Source organism: Taudactylus pleione, unplaced genomic scaffold (assembly GCF_031769625.1).
Source record: "Taudactylus pleione unplaced genomic scaffold, aTauple2 ptg000066l, whole genome shotgun sequence".
NCBI classification, from domain to species: domain Eukaryota; kingdom Metazoa; phylum Chordata; class Amphibia; order Anura; family Myobatrachidae; genus Taudactylus; species Taudactylus pleione.
Window position 1 is genome coordinate 28,637,917 of NW_028284468.1, and position 17,315 is coordinate 28,655,231.

Here is a 17,315-nt window from a genome sequence, read left to right on the forward strand (position 1 = left end):
CAATGGTCTGCTTTGTACTTGGCCAACCCCATTTCTGGGCATAGTACAGAACAAGCAAGGAATCAGTCCGGAGGAAGTCCCATCTGCCGGACACGGACTTTGTCTAATAGAGCCAGAGCATCCCTGTCCTGTCGATTGAGAAAATATCGGGAAGACAATTTCCTGGCTCAAGTGGAAAGCTGAAACCACTTTCAGTTGGGACTGTTGGCAAGCTGAGGCAATAGCTATAAGGAAGACTAACTGCCAAGAAACGAACTGAAGGTCCGCCGAATCCAAAGGCTCAAAGGGAGTCTGCTTGAGAGCCTAGAGGACCAGGTCAAGATCCCACGGTGCTACCGGCGGACGAAGCGGTGGTTGAACCCGTAACAGTGTTAAAAAAAAAAAGGTCCAAACCTCTTGAAGAATGGCGAGTTGCAGCTGGAAATAAGCAGCCAGCACTGAAAACTACACTTTCAAAGAAAAAAGCCAGAAACCGGCCTCCGAACTATCCTGAAGGAATGACAAAAAAAAAAAAAGGAGGAGAAACCTCGAAGCATGAACTCGGCTCTTTCCGCACTACCTGATACTGGTCTCCCAGACCCTGTGGTAAGTGTACGAATAAACCGGTTTAAGGCCCCGCAACATAGTACGGATCACTGAAGGAGGAAACCCCCAGTGTTGTAGAGCCCAGACTCAAAAGTGAAACGAGGAAGATACTTGCACAGAAACCGACCCTGCAGCAGGAGATATGGCTGCAGTGGAAGACGCAACTTGGCACCTACCGCCCAATTGAGAACGTCAACGCACCAGGATTTAGGTGGCCAGTCTGGAGCCACACGTTGACCCGTGACCCGCATGAGCACCCTAGGCAACATCAGGTTCGGAGGAAAAAAGATAGGCCAAATTGAAGTCCTATGGAACCGTCATGGCATCCACCACGCAAGCCCTCGGGTCTCTGGACATGCATATAACATGTGAACATTGCAATTGTGACGAGAGGCCATGAGGTCCACCACCGGAAGACCCCACCACTGAACCAACTGTTGGAAGACGTCCGGATGGTGGGACCATTCTCCCGGGAGAAACGTGGTTACGTGGAGGAAGGCCATCTCCCACTTGTCCACGCCTGTTATGAACATTGCCAAGACCTCCAGAACGAATGCCCCTGTCCAGGACAGAATTTGAGCCACACCCCCTGCCCGATTTACATACGCCACTGCGTTGTCTAACTGAAACCGAACTGGCTGACCAGCCAGGACGGACTGGGCCTCCAAGAGATCTAGATAGATGCCTCGGAGCCCGAGCACAAAGATCAGTAGGGCAGCCCTCAACGACTACCAAAGACTCTGCAGTCAAAGATGTAATGTCACGGCGTCCCAACCGAGGAGACTTGCGCCCATGGTTACAATGACCCAAACGGGTGTGACCAAGGATCGACCGAAGAGCAGAGGACTGAAAACCAGCCACTAACAGATATAGATGAGTGCTGGCGGACAGAACAAGTAGCAGAGACAAGAGGGACTCCGTGAACAAGGACCCATTCTGGAGAATCTCCAACTGGAATTCCCGGGAGTGGAACCTGGCGTACTGAACGATCTTGAAGGTAGAGACCTTAGAGCCCCACAGCTTCATGCACAGCAAGATGGATGGTTGAGGCACAGTACCATCGAGACCAAATCCTGGAAGAACCAGGCTTCGGGCGCAAGCAGAAAGACTCGCTTTAGGGAAGTGAAGATCACCTCCAGAAACAGCTGGCGATATTAGGTGAGACTTCTCGAAATTCCAGATCCAGCCGTGATCCTGAAGTACCTGTACCGTGCGGGCCGGATGTACCTGCAACTGGGAAGCTGAATCAGCCTACAAGAGCAGATAGTCCAAATAATGAATTAATGAATGACGGTTATACATTCCTTGTGCAGAAGGCTTGCCATCGCCGCCATGATCTTCGTGAACCAGGCGGAGTTGCAGCTAAACTGAATGGCAGGGCCTGGAACTAATAGTGAGTCACGCCGATCGTGAACCGGAGGTGAGAGCGATCATCTGCCTAAATAGAAATGTGTACCTGCCGGAGAGAGGCCAAAAATGTGTTGGCTTCCATGCCGCGGCTCACTGATCGGAGAGTTTCCATCAGAAAATAGTCCACCCAAAACCTGGTGCTTAAGGCCCGCAGTTTCCAAATCAGCTGTTCGGTTTCCAAATGAGGAATAGGGTGGAGTAGAAATCCCATTTCCAACGCAACACCGGACCCGGAGCAAAAACTCCTTCGGAAAGCAAAGAACGTATCCAAGGCCACTCTTCTATGCATCCTGGGGAAGACTGGTGGCGACAAAACGCAGTGGTGAAGGAGCCCAAGGTTAATTATTGAACCCCTCAAAATTATGTTCAGGCGTCTGAAAACGACTAGTGTCAGGCGCTAGGTGTCTCGTCTATAGGTCCTGGAAAAATTACCTTTTTGCACAGAACCCCTGCAGGGAAAAAAAAACACCTTTGGCATGTAGTCCTTTAGAAGGCGCCCCCACTCCCTGAAAGGAGGAGCACAAAAACGTGGACCTGCTGCTTGGGGCAGCCCCAGAAAGAAAAGTGCTTCTCCCAGCACTGGCTTGGGCAAGAATAGGATCCAACTCAGGCTAGAAAGCGCTTCCAAGGAACGCTTGAATTCAGAATCCGCTTCCCCAGCACATATCCAAAAGGGCCCGCCGAGCGGCAAAAGCCATAGCAAAGACCCATGGTGCCATATGAACCCCGTCTTGCACTGCCTCACCAACAGACTTCGCAGCACCAAGGATTTGCTCCGCGAAGTACAGCAAGGAATCCCAGAACAAAACTCTATGGAGGCCCGCGACAATTTTGTCGACCCAAGTCTCCATGATTTGGCCTCATGCATAGACAAGTGAGGGGCGTATAACCACCCCGGAATTCAAAAAGATAGAAGTAAGACATCCTCCAAGTTTCTAGTACAAAAGGAACTATAATGGATGCTGAACTGTGCACCGTAAGCAACTTATGCTGAGCTAAGCAAGCCACCGAAGCATCCACCTCGGGAGACAGTTTAAACTTAGTCATATGGTCCGCTGGGAGTGGATAAAAAAAGCAAATTTACGAGGTATATAAAGCCTTCTATTAGGCAATTTCTAGGCCTAGTCGACAAGATCCGAAAGATCTGAAGAAGCAGAGAAAGTCACCACCTTGCGCCGACCTTTAAATTGGGCAACCTCCTCTGTTGGGGCAGGGATCACTAAGCAGTGCAGGCTACCAAACCGAATCTCGCACTCCTACCCTTTTGAATCAGAGACGTCATGACTGCCATGTAGGCTCTGCAACCTTTTGTCTCATCTGCCATGCACCCTCAGACCACTGGTGTGTGCAAAGATAAGAAGTGGAATTCAAACTAGCAGGCCCCAGGCTCACTATGGCACTGACCATAAACTGCAATTAAATAATAAAATAGGGTACTTAGCCTTCCAAAAGTTAATATACCCAAGGCACAGAAAAGAGGAGCTGCAGCATGTCCCTGCAACAGAGACCCAGCTCTGCCCAGCAATGGCCACCACCACGTCCTGCACAGCAACAGGAACACAGACATAGCAGGAGTTGGGGGGGGGGGGGGGTTTAGGAACCGGACGATGGGTGTCATGGGCTGCCTGTCACACACGCAGTCCGTGGAGCCGCTAGAGACCCCGGCAAGATGGTGCAGCCATCCGGGACACAGCATCGCCTTGCACTAAAAAGGTGAGCGCACACCCAGTCCCCGGGCCCAGGCGGTCTCTATAAAGAGACCGGAGTGCACAGCGGGGAGCGACCCTCCGGTCGGCTCCCCCTCCCCGGCTGCCTAGCGGCAAGCTAGCACTAGCTCCCTGCAGCTGGCTCAGCACTCTCACTGTGCGCTGCTCGAAGACGCGCACCAAACCCAAGTTAAAAAAAAAATAAAAAAAAAAATCAATTACAAATAAATATAAAATTAACTAAAACTGGGGCTCCCCACCAAACGTGCCCAACTCCTACGGGCACTTAAAACGATACTGTGGGTTGCAGGGGGGAGGAGCTAATGTTCTTAAAGTTACAGTAGTTAAGTACCAGCTCCTGCTCACCCAGTGACAACTCCATGGTCCAGTGTCCCCCAGCCTTGATGAGAGAAATTACATTTGTCTCTTCTTTGTGCATTTTAAATCACCACTAGAATAATACACAAAATATAATTGTTACTTATTTACATATACCATTGTGGGGCTTCTTAGAGACAATACTACCTGGGGGTGAGATGTATCAAACCTCATAAAGAGAAGTGGATGAGTGGAGAAGTTGACAATAGCAACCATTCAGCTTCTAGCTACCATTTATGAAATACATGCTATAAATTTTTGACTCTTTAGAAGGCTTGATACATCTTCCTCTGATCAGCTTCAGACCTTAAATTGAACCTTGTGGAACGTATGTTCTTGCACCACAAGCACTCCCCTCCATGTGAAAGTGTGACGATTCACAGGTTTCCTCATATACCAAGTACTTGCTTTTTCAGGCTTCCTCCCAGGAATGTGTGATTTTCATATTACAGACTTTACCATACTTGACATTACCCAATTTTTTGCACCCTAAAGGTCTGCTCACCTTTTGTTCTCCAGTGCATTTTCCTACTGTGGTTTGGGTGCAGTATTCCCTTAGATGGTAGTGCCAATGCTAATACTGTAGCATTTCTGGCCAGAACTGAGGAATTTACACAACAACACACAAAAAAGATCGCACCAAGGAAGATGGTATAAATGTTACATTCATGCAAAATAACCCATCTTATTATTAGAATTAGCTCAATTGCATAATAGATTATGGGGTACTACTCCCAGACCCGTAATATAAATTAAACAAGAAATCAAGAACAAGGGGTCCCTACTTAGGAATGCATCAGAATTTACATGGACGTAATGTTATAAAACTTAACCTTTAATAATAAATATTAATACACAAATAGTTGACAGACAAATTCAGCTAAATAAAATGGGTATAGATAAGTAAAGAAAATATTAAAGTAAAGAAAGTATTAAAATAAAAGCTGTGATTACCACTATGTCCCATTAATTCAATGTTTGCATAAAGAAATAATAGTTAAGTGCAGCAGAAGAATGTATAAGTTAACCAGGGAATTGTGAAAAAGATACACTGTCTTATGTTATAGTTTCACATCTCAGTGATACACCGTATCCAATTGTTTGGAACTTATTCAATTAATCCACTCATTCAGCTTAGTGTGACAGTTAAAACCACACTGCTGAATACATTTAAATGGTGAATGCAATTAAGCATACAATAACTGCACTAGTTCTGATACAAACGTCCTCGTACAATACAAATTAATATATGAGGGAACTCAATTTATTATCTATATTGATAGATCGCTTAATAAGAAGATAGACAGTAGTTCCAATATTTATTGTGTTGAATTAACCATCAAAACTGTGTTAGTTCTATTAACCATAAAGCTGCAACTTAACTATTAATAAACTGTAGGGGCTACTGTAATGATTGTCCTGCCGATAATGAATTATTCAAAAATCAATTTATTATTCGTGCACTCACAATTTTATCGGCAGTATATATATGTTATACTGCTGTGATATATATAGTATCAATCATCTAATATTAACAGAGATCCTGCAGCCGTATTAAAGGGCAATGTGTTTTACACATTATCGTTTATGCACTATTATAATAGTATTCAGCCCCACTCATAGTCAGTATCATATGCGCTATGTGCGCTGACATTTACAGGCTGGTGCACTCTAACAGATAGCAGGGATCACATAGCCGCACTACATGGCGGCATATTACAATATCATTGTTAAACTAAAATCACAGCAGTATTAAGCCCCACTTGTCGTCCGTTTGGCACGCGCTATTATGCGCTGTTGTTCACGGACCATTAACAAAATACAAACAAAAGTACATTTATACGGGCATAGTTATTATGAGCACAGCTAAACGCCGACGCGCGTTTCGCTGTAGCTTTATCAGAGAGGCAAGCCGACCGCTGCCTTTCCCGGTTCTTTTATATGCAGACCAACCAATCCCTGTCAAAATTGTTTTTCAAAGACAGCAGTACAAGTCTTTGATTGGTAGTCGCATGTCCCGTTATTGCTAACTCCTTATCCATCAATATAACCCGTAATTGGACAGAAATAAAAATAGTAAAGCTAACAGGATTTTACAAATAAAAATACAAATCATCTTAAACTTACTGAAATATAAACATGTGTACACATTATCCAATATACACTCAACATCTAATGATCAAATGATAAATAAATATACTGTTTTAAATTCTCATGTCGACAAATATTGATAGATGTATATAAATAAGTGAGTACATATACATACATATACAAATACAAACATAACTACACACACATATATAAATACACCTTAAACATATACATAATTACATTAATAAACTATAAATAAATAAATGTGATTATAATATATTTATAAGGTTAAGTTTTATAACATTACGTCCATGTAAATTCTGATGCATTCCTAAGTAGGGACCCCTTGTTCTTGATTTCTTGCAGAACTGAGGAATGTCTTCCAGGATGACTTTACCCATCCACAGAGAATGTGTGATCACCCAATACTTTAATTAACATGCTACAGATGTTATCCATATGTCATGGCCTTCAAAGTCACCAGATCTGAACCCAAACAAGCATTTATAGGATATCCTGAAAGACTGAAAGTGTTTTCCACCATCAACCAGTCATCGGCTGAGAGACTTCCTTGATAATTGATCTTGCTACATCCCTTCAGCACAGTTCCAGATGCAGACAGACTCAACACCACAGCATATACAAGCTGTACTAGGCACTTAATCTCTATTAAGGGGCTTCATAAATATTTCCATTTTTTGGCCACTACCTGTAATGGTGCAATTTAACAATCAGCAATACGCTTTGTTTCTATTTTAAACAAATATAAAAAAATCCAAAAAAATAAAAGTTCTTAGTATGACAAAAAGAACAAATGGAGACTAAGCACACTATTTGGGCTTCTTATACCAAAGTTTACATTGCCATAGATACAACAGTCAACTAGATGGCTTTACTGCAGTGTTTTCCAAACTCCTAACTCAAAGCTGGGGTGCAGTTTTTAAGTATTTTAAGGTTTTAAAATTTTAAGGATACCCAATGCTTCAGCATAGATGGTTAAAGCAAAATGACTGAGGTATTAATTCGCTTCAGTCTACTTCTGCCCTGCACACACAGTACATGTCGCCAGCTCTCTGTGAAAGTGTATCTGCCGGGACACCCTGCTACCGCGGTCCTTCCCATCCTGCTCCCAGTCTGCCCCCAGCAAATGAAAATGTGATGTTCAGTTAAAATAAATGTTCCTATGGTCATAACCACATTTATTGACTTCATATACTTATTTTTCCTGTTTATGATCAGAGAGGTGAATATTAAAGAATACTTGTACACAAAAGCTAAACATAAGGAAATAATTACGAGTCTTAAGTAAAGGCCCCATACACCAGCGACTGATTGACGCAATGTTACGATCCCCAGATGCCAGTGTCGGTGGATCGGTGAAATCCAACATGTTGGGATTTTAATGATTTGCCAATCACGACCAAAATATTAAGAAAAAGAGGGGGGGGGGGGGGGGAGGAGGAAGTAGCGCTCTATGGTGTCTGGTAAACCTAAAATATACCTAGTCAATAATGTTATATCACAGAAAAAAGTTGTTCAAGAATACGAAAAGCAAAAGATAAACTGAATTCCAGCCAGGTGGGCAATAACTTGAGGCTGGAAGTTGAATGATGATCTGGCTCACGACCAAAATATGATCGGGATTTGCAAATCGGTGACTTAACATGTAAAACAGATCGGCAAACATCGATGGCACCGACCAGCATTACGGATCCGATTGAAGGATCGGGCTGTCTGTTGGCTGGTGTATGGGGCCCTTAAGGGTGATCATTTTATATACACTGTTAACAGACCTGTAACAGGACATACAGCAAAGTAACAAACTGTGGTAGACAGAACTATGAAACTTTAGTTGGTCCTTAGGTGGCATTTTAGTACATGAATGTTTATAGCCAGTTTACCTTAATGTGCACAGACTTGGACCGCAGGTTTGTAGTGCACCATTTATTTATAGCATGCAGAAGTAGACAGACAGTGTCCGCCTACTTCTGCGACATCACAAGTTAGAGAATAGTTGGCCAGATCGGAATGCTAAATCATACACATTGGATAGTGTGTTTGATCGTTCACTGCAGTCATTCAATGAATTGTCCCATCGGATATGTTGCACATCCAATGGGACGATACCACAGCCAAAGCAGTGTTGTTACATGATTTAACAATACATCGCACCACACAGTGTGTACGGCAACGCAATGTCCGTTACATATAGATGCACCGTCATTTAGGTGTGTACCCAGGTTTAGTTGGACAGACAAGTTGGACGGTTGGATGAACGTTGGTCAGCTTTATGACCCGTACACACGGGACGATCAGATATCGTTGTCTGATCGTGCTGGATGTAGGATATCGAACATAAAGCAACATGTTCCAACTCAATATAACAAACAGGCTAACCTGGTCGATATCGACCAAGTTGGCCTGCATGCACGGGCGATGGTCGATATCTATATCGACCATCCGTGCATCGACCATCGTTTGATATAAACAATCAAACGATAAACGTTATTGTTAATATCGTTCTTGTAATCTGACTGTGTGTATGCACCATTAGGGTAGGTAACGAGCTGGGAAAACACTGCTTTACAGGACAGACGAAAACCAAATACTAAACAATTTGAGATTAAAATCTTCGGAGATAAGCCACTAACACATCCCCATCCTTCACAACTATAACTTTTTACACTATAGTCTGCACTTAAAGCAGAGCTGTCAGCAGGTCCTCTAGTGAGAGACAGCATAGCATGCGCTAAATAACATGCACTTTGCTGGACGAATGGGGCTCCATGGGAAGATTATTAATCATTAATACTTGCATAAGGCACTATGCAGCAAATGGAAGATGACCTGGTGACAGTTACACTTTAATTCAAATACTGATCTAGGTAAGCAATCTACCATATCAATGCTTCAGTCCTATAAGGGACTTTTAAAACCATTAAAGTCTAAGAAGCTTTTTAAAAACTTACCCAAATGATTTTGTTAATTTTTTAGTTCCTACAGGTTTGTCACTGTGTTGCAATTCATAGAACACCCTCTGTAATGCTAGAGGAACACTCTTAGAGGAGTCATCACCTTCTGTTGGCATCATATACACAGCCTGTGATGTGAAAACACACAGAATGATTACTAAAAACTTTGCAAAAGAAACAGATAAGAAAATGTTTTGCAATTATGACTAAAAATACGATTTTTACTCACCGTAAAATCTCTTCCTTGGAGTCCATCAGGGGGATGCCATTAATTCTGGGTTATGCATAGTGAAGTGTGGAGTCGGATACTAGCTAATTGAAAACTGGCTCCCACCCCCTATATAACCCATACCCTTCCACCACCGAAAGCTCAGTCTAATGTTTCACAAAGCCGGAGAAGGACCCACGAAAGTACTGAGAAACCAACAGGTATCTAGTATGAAAGCAAACAAGGGAAGGATCTTGGCATCCCCCAGATGGACTCAAAAGAAGAGATTTTATGGTGAGTAAAATATCGAATTTCCTTTTTCATTCATCAGGGGGATGCCATTACTTCTGGGATATACCAAAGCAAGCCAAAGTAAGGGGGGGTGCATCAAACAACACCAACAGGGAATACGTACGCCTCAAAGGCACAGTACACTCCAAGTAAATGCGTAACGCACGTACCACATCCAACAGTGCTATGGAAGATACTTCATTAGTTTCTGAATCCTGGCGAAAAACTGGAAGGACAATATCCTGGTTAATGTGGAAAGCAGATACCACCTTCGGAAGAAAGGAATGTTTAGGGCATAACACCACCCTATCCTCATGAAAGATGAGAAGCGGAGATTTACAGGAAAGAGCCGCTAACTCAGATACCCTTCTGGCCGAGGCAAAGGCGAAAAGGAAAACAACTTTAAAAATAAGATACTGCAATTTTACAGTTTCCAAAGGCTCAAACGGTGCCTCTTGAAGTGTCTCCAAAACTAAATTCAAGTCCCAAGGAGGTACTGGCAGGACATAAGAGAGACTGTATGCGAAGAACACCCTGCAAGAAGATATAAACTTTAGGAACGGAGGCCAATTTTCTCTGAAACAGGATCGATAGGGCCGAAATTTGTCCTTTAAGAGAGGACAATCTAAGACTCTTAAACCAACCCCCTCCTGTAGAAAAGTCAAGAGATGAGATACTCAATCTCTCAGGTTTGAACTTATGCTGTTCACACCAAGAACTATATATATATATCTTCCATATCCGATGATAAATCTGGGAAGTAACTGGTTTGCAAGCCTGTATCATGGTTGTCACCACAGATTCTGAAAACCCTTTTGCCCTCAAAATATTGGATTCAAGAACCATGCTGTCACAAGCCAAGCGAGGCAAATCGGGGTGACTGCATGGACCTCGAAGCAATAGATCTGGACGCAGGGGCAGCCTATATGGAACGTCTGCCAACATGGTCCGAAGAATTGCGTACCAATGACCGGCCGTACCACTGATAGAATCTGCTGAATTACCTTTGGTAACATTACCAGAGGAGGAAAGATGTATCCCAGCTGGAATACCCAAGGTGCTGTCATGGCAGCCAGCAAAGATGCCTGAGGATCCCAGGACTGTGATTCATACCTCGGAAACTTCTTGTTGAGACGAGAAGCAGCACTTAGATCAGTGGTTGACAATAAGCGACCCTCCAGCTGTTACGCATTGCAACATTTTTAGCATGGTCAAGTAGCAAAACTGTGGCAGGACATGCTGGGATGCCGCTTATTGCCCACCCCTACCTTAGATATACAGTGCCTTGCAAACGTATTCACCCCCTTGGCTTTTTCCCTTTCTTGTTACATTACAACCTGTAATTTATTTATTTTTTTAAATCTGAATGATAGATCTGCACAAAATAGTCTAATTTGGTGAAGTGAAATGAGAAATATATCAAAAAGAATATTTATAAATAAAATTTGGAAAATTGGCATGTGCATATGTAATCACCCCCTTTGCTATGAAGCCCCTCAAAAGTTCTGGTGCAACCAATTAGCTTCAGAAGTCACATAATTAGTGAAATGAAGTCCACCTGTGTGAAATCTAAGTGTCACATGATCCTGTCTGTATAAACACACCTTTTCTGAAAGGCCCCAGAGGCTGCTACACCACTGAGCAAGAGGCATCACACCATGAAGACCAAGGAGCTCTCCAAACAAATCAGGGACAAAAGTTGTTGAGAAGTACAATTCTGGGTTGGGTTATAAAAAAAATATCCAAATGTTTGATGATCCCCCGGAGCACCATCAAATCCATCATCATCAAATGGAAAGAGCATGGTACCACAACAAACCTGCCAAGAGATGGCCACCCACCAAAACTCAAGAGACCGGGCAAGGAAGGCATTAATCAGAGAGGCAGCACAGAGACCACAGGTAACCCTGAAGGAGCTGCAGAGTCCCACAGCAGAGACTAGTGTATCTGTGCATGTGACCACAATAAGCCGTACACTCCATATTTGTTTCAGTCTGCCTGTGATTTGAGACTGGGACGGAGGTTCACCTTCCAGCAGGACAATGACCCGAAGCATACTGCTAAAGCAACAATCGAGTGGTTTAAGGGGAAACATTTAAATGTGTTGGAATGGCCTAGTCAAAGCCCAGATCTCAATCCAATTGAGAATCTGTGGTCAGACTTGAAGATTGCTGTTCACAAGCGGAAACCATCCAACATGAAGGAGCTGGAGCAGTTTTGCCTTGAGGAATGGGCAAAAATCACAGGGGCAAGATGTGGCAAGATCATAGAGACTTATCCAAAGCGACTTTCAGCTGCAATTGCCACAAAAGGTGGCTCGAGAAAGTACTGACTTTAGGGGGGTGAATAGTTATGCACGCTGAAGTTTTCTGTTATGTTGTCCTAAATGTTGTTTGATTCACAATATAAAATAAAAACACAACTTCACAGTTGTAGGCATGTTCTGTGAATGAAATGATGCACACCTTCAAATAATCCATTTTAATTCCAGGTTGTGAGGCAGCAAACATGAAAAAGGCAAAGAGGGGTGAATACTTTTGCAAGGCTCTGTATGTCTGGAGATCTGGCAACTATTTCTGCAAACATCTTCTGGTGCAATTCCCATTCCCCTGCACACTGTGGCGACTTAAGCACACTCCTGGAATGTAAATTGCTGAAATAGCTGCCCAACGAAGGATGTGAGAAACCTCCCTCATTGCTTGTCAGCTGCGTGTGCCACCCTGCTTGTTTATGTAAGCAACTGCCGTGGCATTGTCAGATTGGATTCGCACTGGTAAATTCCTTAGATGGCATTGAGCCTGACTCAATGCATATCGAATTTCCCTTAACTCCAGTATATTGAAGGAAAGAGGCTTCTTGGACAGACTAAAGACCCTGTAAGTGTGTCTAGAACCACCCCCCCCCCCCCCCCCCCCAGCCTGTTAGGCTGGCATCTATGGTGACAATGGTCAATTATTGACAATTTGCAACCCTTGTTAAGATTTGCATCCTGTAACCACCACCGGAGAGACTGCCGGGTCTGCAGAGATCTGAACATCTGCCTGTTTAATCGAGGGTCTGGCTTCACCCATCGATGAAGCAATTGGTTTTGTAGTGGACGGGCATAAAACCTGGCAAAAAGGAACAGCTTTGAACGAAGCCACCAATTATCCCAGTATCTGCATCAACCCTGAGAACTGAGATTTGAGACATCTGTAAAATGCATATAACTCCCACTCTGCTAGTTCTTGTTGCCAGGAACTAAGCACCCAAACATCAAAATAAAGAAATAAAACCTAACCAACTAAAAGCTTGGACCTAGCCAGTGCTTTACTCCAAAACACTAAAAACAAGACTGAGCTAACGGTGCTAAAGGAGGGGTTATATAGGAGGTGGGAGCCAGTTTTCAATTAGCTAGTGTCCGACTCCACACCTTACTATGCATAACCCTGAAGTAATGGCATCCCCCAGATGGATGAAAAAGTAACATTCTTGTATTTTGTAATGCTGTTGCTCTAGATCAGTGGTTCTCAAACTCTGTCCTCAGGACCCCACACATTTCACGTTTTCCAGGTTACAAAGCTGGAGCACAAGTGCATTAATTACTCACTGACCCATTTTAAAAGTTCCACTGCAGGAGCTAATTATTTCACTTGTGATTCTGTGAGACTTGGAAAACATGCACTGTTTGGGTTCCTGAGGACAGAGTTTGAGAACCTGTGCTCTAGATATTACTTAATATTCACAATAGTAATTCTAGAGCCTCCATTAAGCACTCTAGATATTTTCAAAATAAGCTTCTTCTTTATGCCCATCCTGCTGGATACTCTGCTTTGCAGAAGCCTAGCTGGGCTGTGTGCAAACCGAAGTGGACTGAGGAAGTGCTGTTTAAGTTACCACCAGCTTTCTGATGGGGACTCCTTCAGAATAGGCGCAGGTAGTGCTTATAGCTCTTAACCTAATACCTCACTACCGGGTGGGTGCAAAAGAGTCCCAACTGCCTAGATAGTGCCGAGGTATCAGGCACAGATAACTCCATCATGTGGGTGCAGCAGAGTCCCGATTTCTCCCTCGCCATGTTTTCCTAGCTCTTCATAAAAGTTTCAGGCTGCAAAGGTTCAGATTATTAATGACCCTTTATCAGTTCCCTAAATGGGATGCCGGTAACTGAAAATATCCACCGAACGGCTTGGTTTAACAAGTCAAAAACTTTAGGAAAACTTTAAAAAATTTTCCTAGCAACACATCCCGAAAGTTAACACAGAAGAGCGTAAAGGCTTGCTACTTGGCACTGATGAGTTTTTAGCGGGGAAGTGAATACTAAAAGTAAAATATGTGTGGGACAATAATAAGTAATATGTAAATTGTTTTAGGTAAAGTTTGAAAAGTCATAAAAGAAGCAAGACAAGCCCAATTTAAAAGTGATATTCAGGAAAAATGAAAAATATGAAGAAAATAGTAAATAAAAGTGTGTACCTTGCGGAGTTGGTTTGTGAAAAACAATGTTTGCAGTAAACTGTTCATGTAACACGTTGCCCCCTGATTCTTTAATCCAACATAACCAGTGTGCTTCTTTGAATCCCATCTACAGACAAGGAAGTAAAAGTGAGTAAACTGAACACATCACTACCAAAAAAAAAAAGTATGATAGTTACAAACTGTATAAGAACCACAAAACTCAATACAAGGTTAGTTTACAACTAAAGGCGCGTATCCACTAAATGAGAAAAATGAGCGATTGAACGATTACGACAGTTATCGTCCAATCGCTAATTAATCGTGCTGGTCGTTGTCGGCATCGCTCATCGCCCGAACATGACAGTCAACCTGACGATATCGTCAGGTTGAGCATGTTCGGGGATGAGGGAGGGTGTCTGCATTGAACGACATATCGTTCAGTGTGGGCACTGCACAGTATAATGAACGATTGAACGATAACAATATCGTTCAGTCCTTCATTGTCGGCAAGTGGATACGCGCCTTAATAGCATCAGCAGTGTATATGACAAATGTGTGAAACTTGCAAGAACTGGAGATACATATTTTATTATCCTAAACACAGCAGACATCTTGACTGTTAGCCAGTTAAAAGACATCACAGGCAGCCCAGTTTCTGAGGATACTGATGTTCACTCTTTTAAATAAGGTCACATTTATTTTAATTTTAGAAGACCTTTAATACTTACGCTACACCATGAGGAGCATCTGCCTGAACATAGACTTCAAAAGTCACTTTGTCTTCCTCTATGAAACCTTTATCCGGATCTGTAACTTCCTAGAGAAAGGAAACATGCCTGATAAGTACTTATAACCAATAGCCGAGGCTTACTTTCATTGTTATTTATGCACAAGTATTGCCTACCATGTTCTACATATTCCACTCTTCATGCAATATTTTAGAACTAAACTGGTCATATTTAGGAAAACTCGCAGCAAACCAATTTTTTGGATAACATTTAGCCATGTAAAGAGCAATTAAATAAGCTGAGAAGTACCATAGTAGCTTTGTGAGTTAGTTTTCCTAGTGATGCTTTGGTTAATGACCATCGCCAGAAGTACAAGCAAAAAATTAGAGTTATGGTAAAAATTTACCTTTGTTAACTCTTTCTTCGAAGTCCAAAGGGTCCACAGGGAGACCTTAGGGGTGTAGGTCACGGATCTGGATCCCGGGCACCACGTAGTTAAGGCTTTCAGCTCCCAGGATACACCGGTCCATCCTCCCTATACCCCGCCCCTAAGCCACCTCAGTTGGTAAGTAGCCAAAGGCCTGGAGGAGGATAAAGGAGAAGGAAGACTGCAACACTCAAGATCACACTCTCACAGAGAAGGAGACTGAAAACTGGTGACCAGCCCATATGAAGCAAGGTGCATCAGGGCGGATGCCCTGTGGACCCTATGGACTTCGAAGAAAGGAGTTAACAAAAGGTAAGTTCTTACCATAACTCATTTTCTTCTTCAGGGTTCATAGGCTCCACAGGGAGAACTTGGGGATGTTCCAAAGCAGTCCTTTTAAGGGTGAGGGCGCTCGTGCGCTGAGAGGAGAATCCGGCACCCAAAAGGAAGCATCCCGAGAGGCAAAGGTATCAAAAGCATAGAACCTTAGAAAGAGGTCTGAATGGAAGACCACGTGGCCGTCTTACAAAACTGAACAGTTGAAGCGCCACGGCGAGCCGCCCACAGACAGAGTAGAATGATCAGTGATAGAACTCGGAACAGGAAGGCCTGCCTGTGTATAAACCTCTGAGATAGTCATACAAAGCCATCTGACCAAGGTGTGTTTATTGGCTGCCCATCCCCTCTTGTGAATTCCATAGAGCACCATCAAGGAGTCAGATTTCCGAAGGGGGCTGGTACGGTCCACATAAATCCTGAGAGCATGGACCACATCCAATGAGGCCTCAACAGCGGAGGGGTCTGGCGACTGAAAGGCCGTTACTATAATTTCCTGATTTATTTGGAAATTAGAAACCACCTTCGGAAGAAACGCAGGGCGAGTGTGAAGCACAGCCCTGTCCTGGTGAAATATCAGAAAGGGGGGACAACAAGAAAGCGCCCCCAATTCTGACACCCTCCTGGCAGATGCAGTAGCCAGAAGAAAAAGTCTCAGCTGTTAGCCACTTGAGTTCTACCGAATCTAGTGGTCAAATGAAGGACCCTGGAGGGCCCGAAGAACTACCACCAAATCCCAAGGAGACACTGGGGGGAGAAAGGGAGGTTGAATCGAGAGAACACCCTGGAGAAAGGTGTGGATATCCGGAAGTGGAGCAATGCAGTTTCAGCGAGGCAGGCATAGGCCAAGGTCCAATCCAGCTTGAAGGAATGACAGTATTCTGGAAATCCGAAAACACCTGAGGGTCGTCATGTCTTGTTCGACACCACTGAAAATATGTATGCCACACTCTGTGGTAGATCTTGGCTGAGACAGGTTTACGTGCTCTAAGCATCGTGTTGATGACCGAGCGAAAGAATCCCTTGGACCTTAGGAGAGATGTCTCAAGAGCCACGCCATCAAAGACAGACGATCCAAGTCCGGGTAAAGGCAAGGCCCCTGAGACAACACGTCCAGACGTTGAGGCAGCAGGAACGGAGTGTCGATGGAGAGACTCCGAAGATCTGAGTACCAATGATGTCTGGGCCAAGCTTGGGCCACCAGCAGGACCGTGCCTCGGTCTTGCTTGAACTTCCCAAGAACCCGAGGAACCATGGGAGAAAATAGGTATGCAAACTAGAAGGTCCACTGAGCGTCCACCAAGCTTGCTTCGGCATCTCTTGTTCTTGACCCGTACACAGGTAACTTGTGATTGTGACGGGAGGCCATGAGGTCCACCTCTGGGAGGCCCCATTTGTCCACTAGGAGTTGAAACACCTCTTGGTGAAGGCACCATTGCCCTGGATGCACGTCATAGCGGCTGAGGAAGTCCGCCTCCCAATTGAGAAACTCCCGCAATGAACACTGCGGAAAATGGCCGGGAGGTGGCACTCTGCCCATGTCAGAATACAGGACACATCTGTCATTGCTCCTCGACTTCGAGTGCCTCCTTGATGGTTGATGTAAGCCACTGTGGTGGCGTTGTCAGACTGAACCTGCACGGCTTTCTGTGAAAAATGTGCTTTGCCATGAGGGCCCTGTACACAGCCCGTTCCACCTGGGAGAGGATCAGCCCCTGCAAGAGCCTTGAATGGAACTGAGCATAT

General features: G+C 44.0%; 1 protein-coding gene across 1 annotated transcript in view; it reads right to left on the reverse strand.

Annotated features, from left to right (window-relative positions):
* The window catches only part of USP7 (ubiquitin specific peptidase 7), a 161,103-nt gene that overhangs the window by 87,409 nt on the left and 56,379 nt on the right, over positions 1-17,315 (reverse strand). Inside the window, exons 5-7 of the mRNA XM_088466762.1 lie at positions 14,807-14,895; positions 14,097-14,205; positions 9,140-9,270 (exon numbers count right to left, since the gene is read on the reverse strand). Coding sequence (XP_088322888.1) covers positions 9,140-9,270; positions 14,097-14,205; positions 14,807-14,895 — 329 coding nt within the window. The remainder of the gene's footprint in view (positions 1-9,139; positions 9,271-14,096; positions 14,206-14,806; positions 14,896-17,315) is intronic.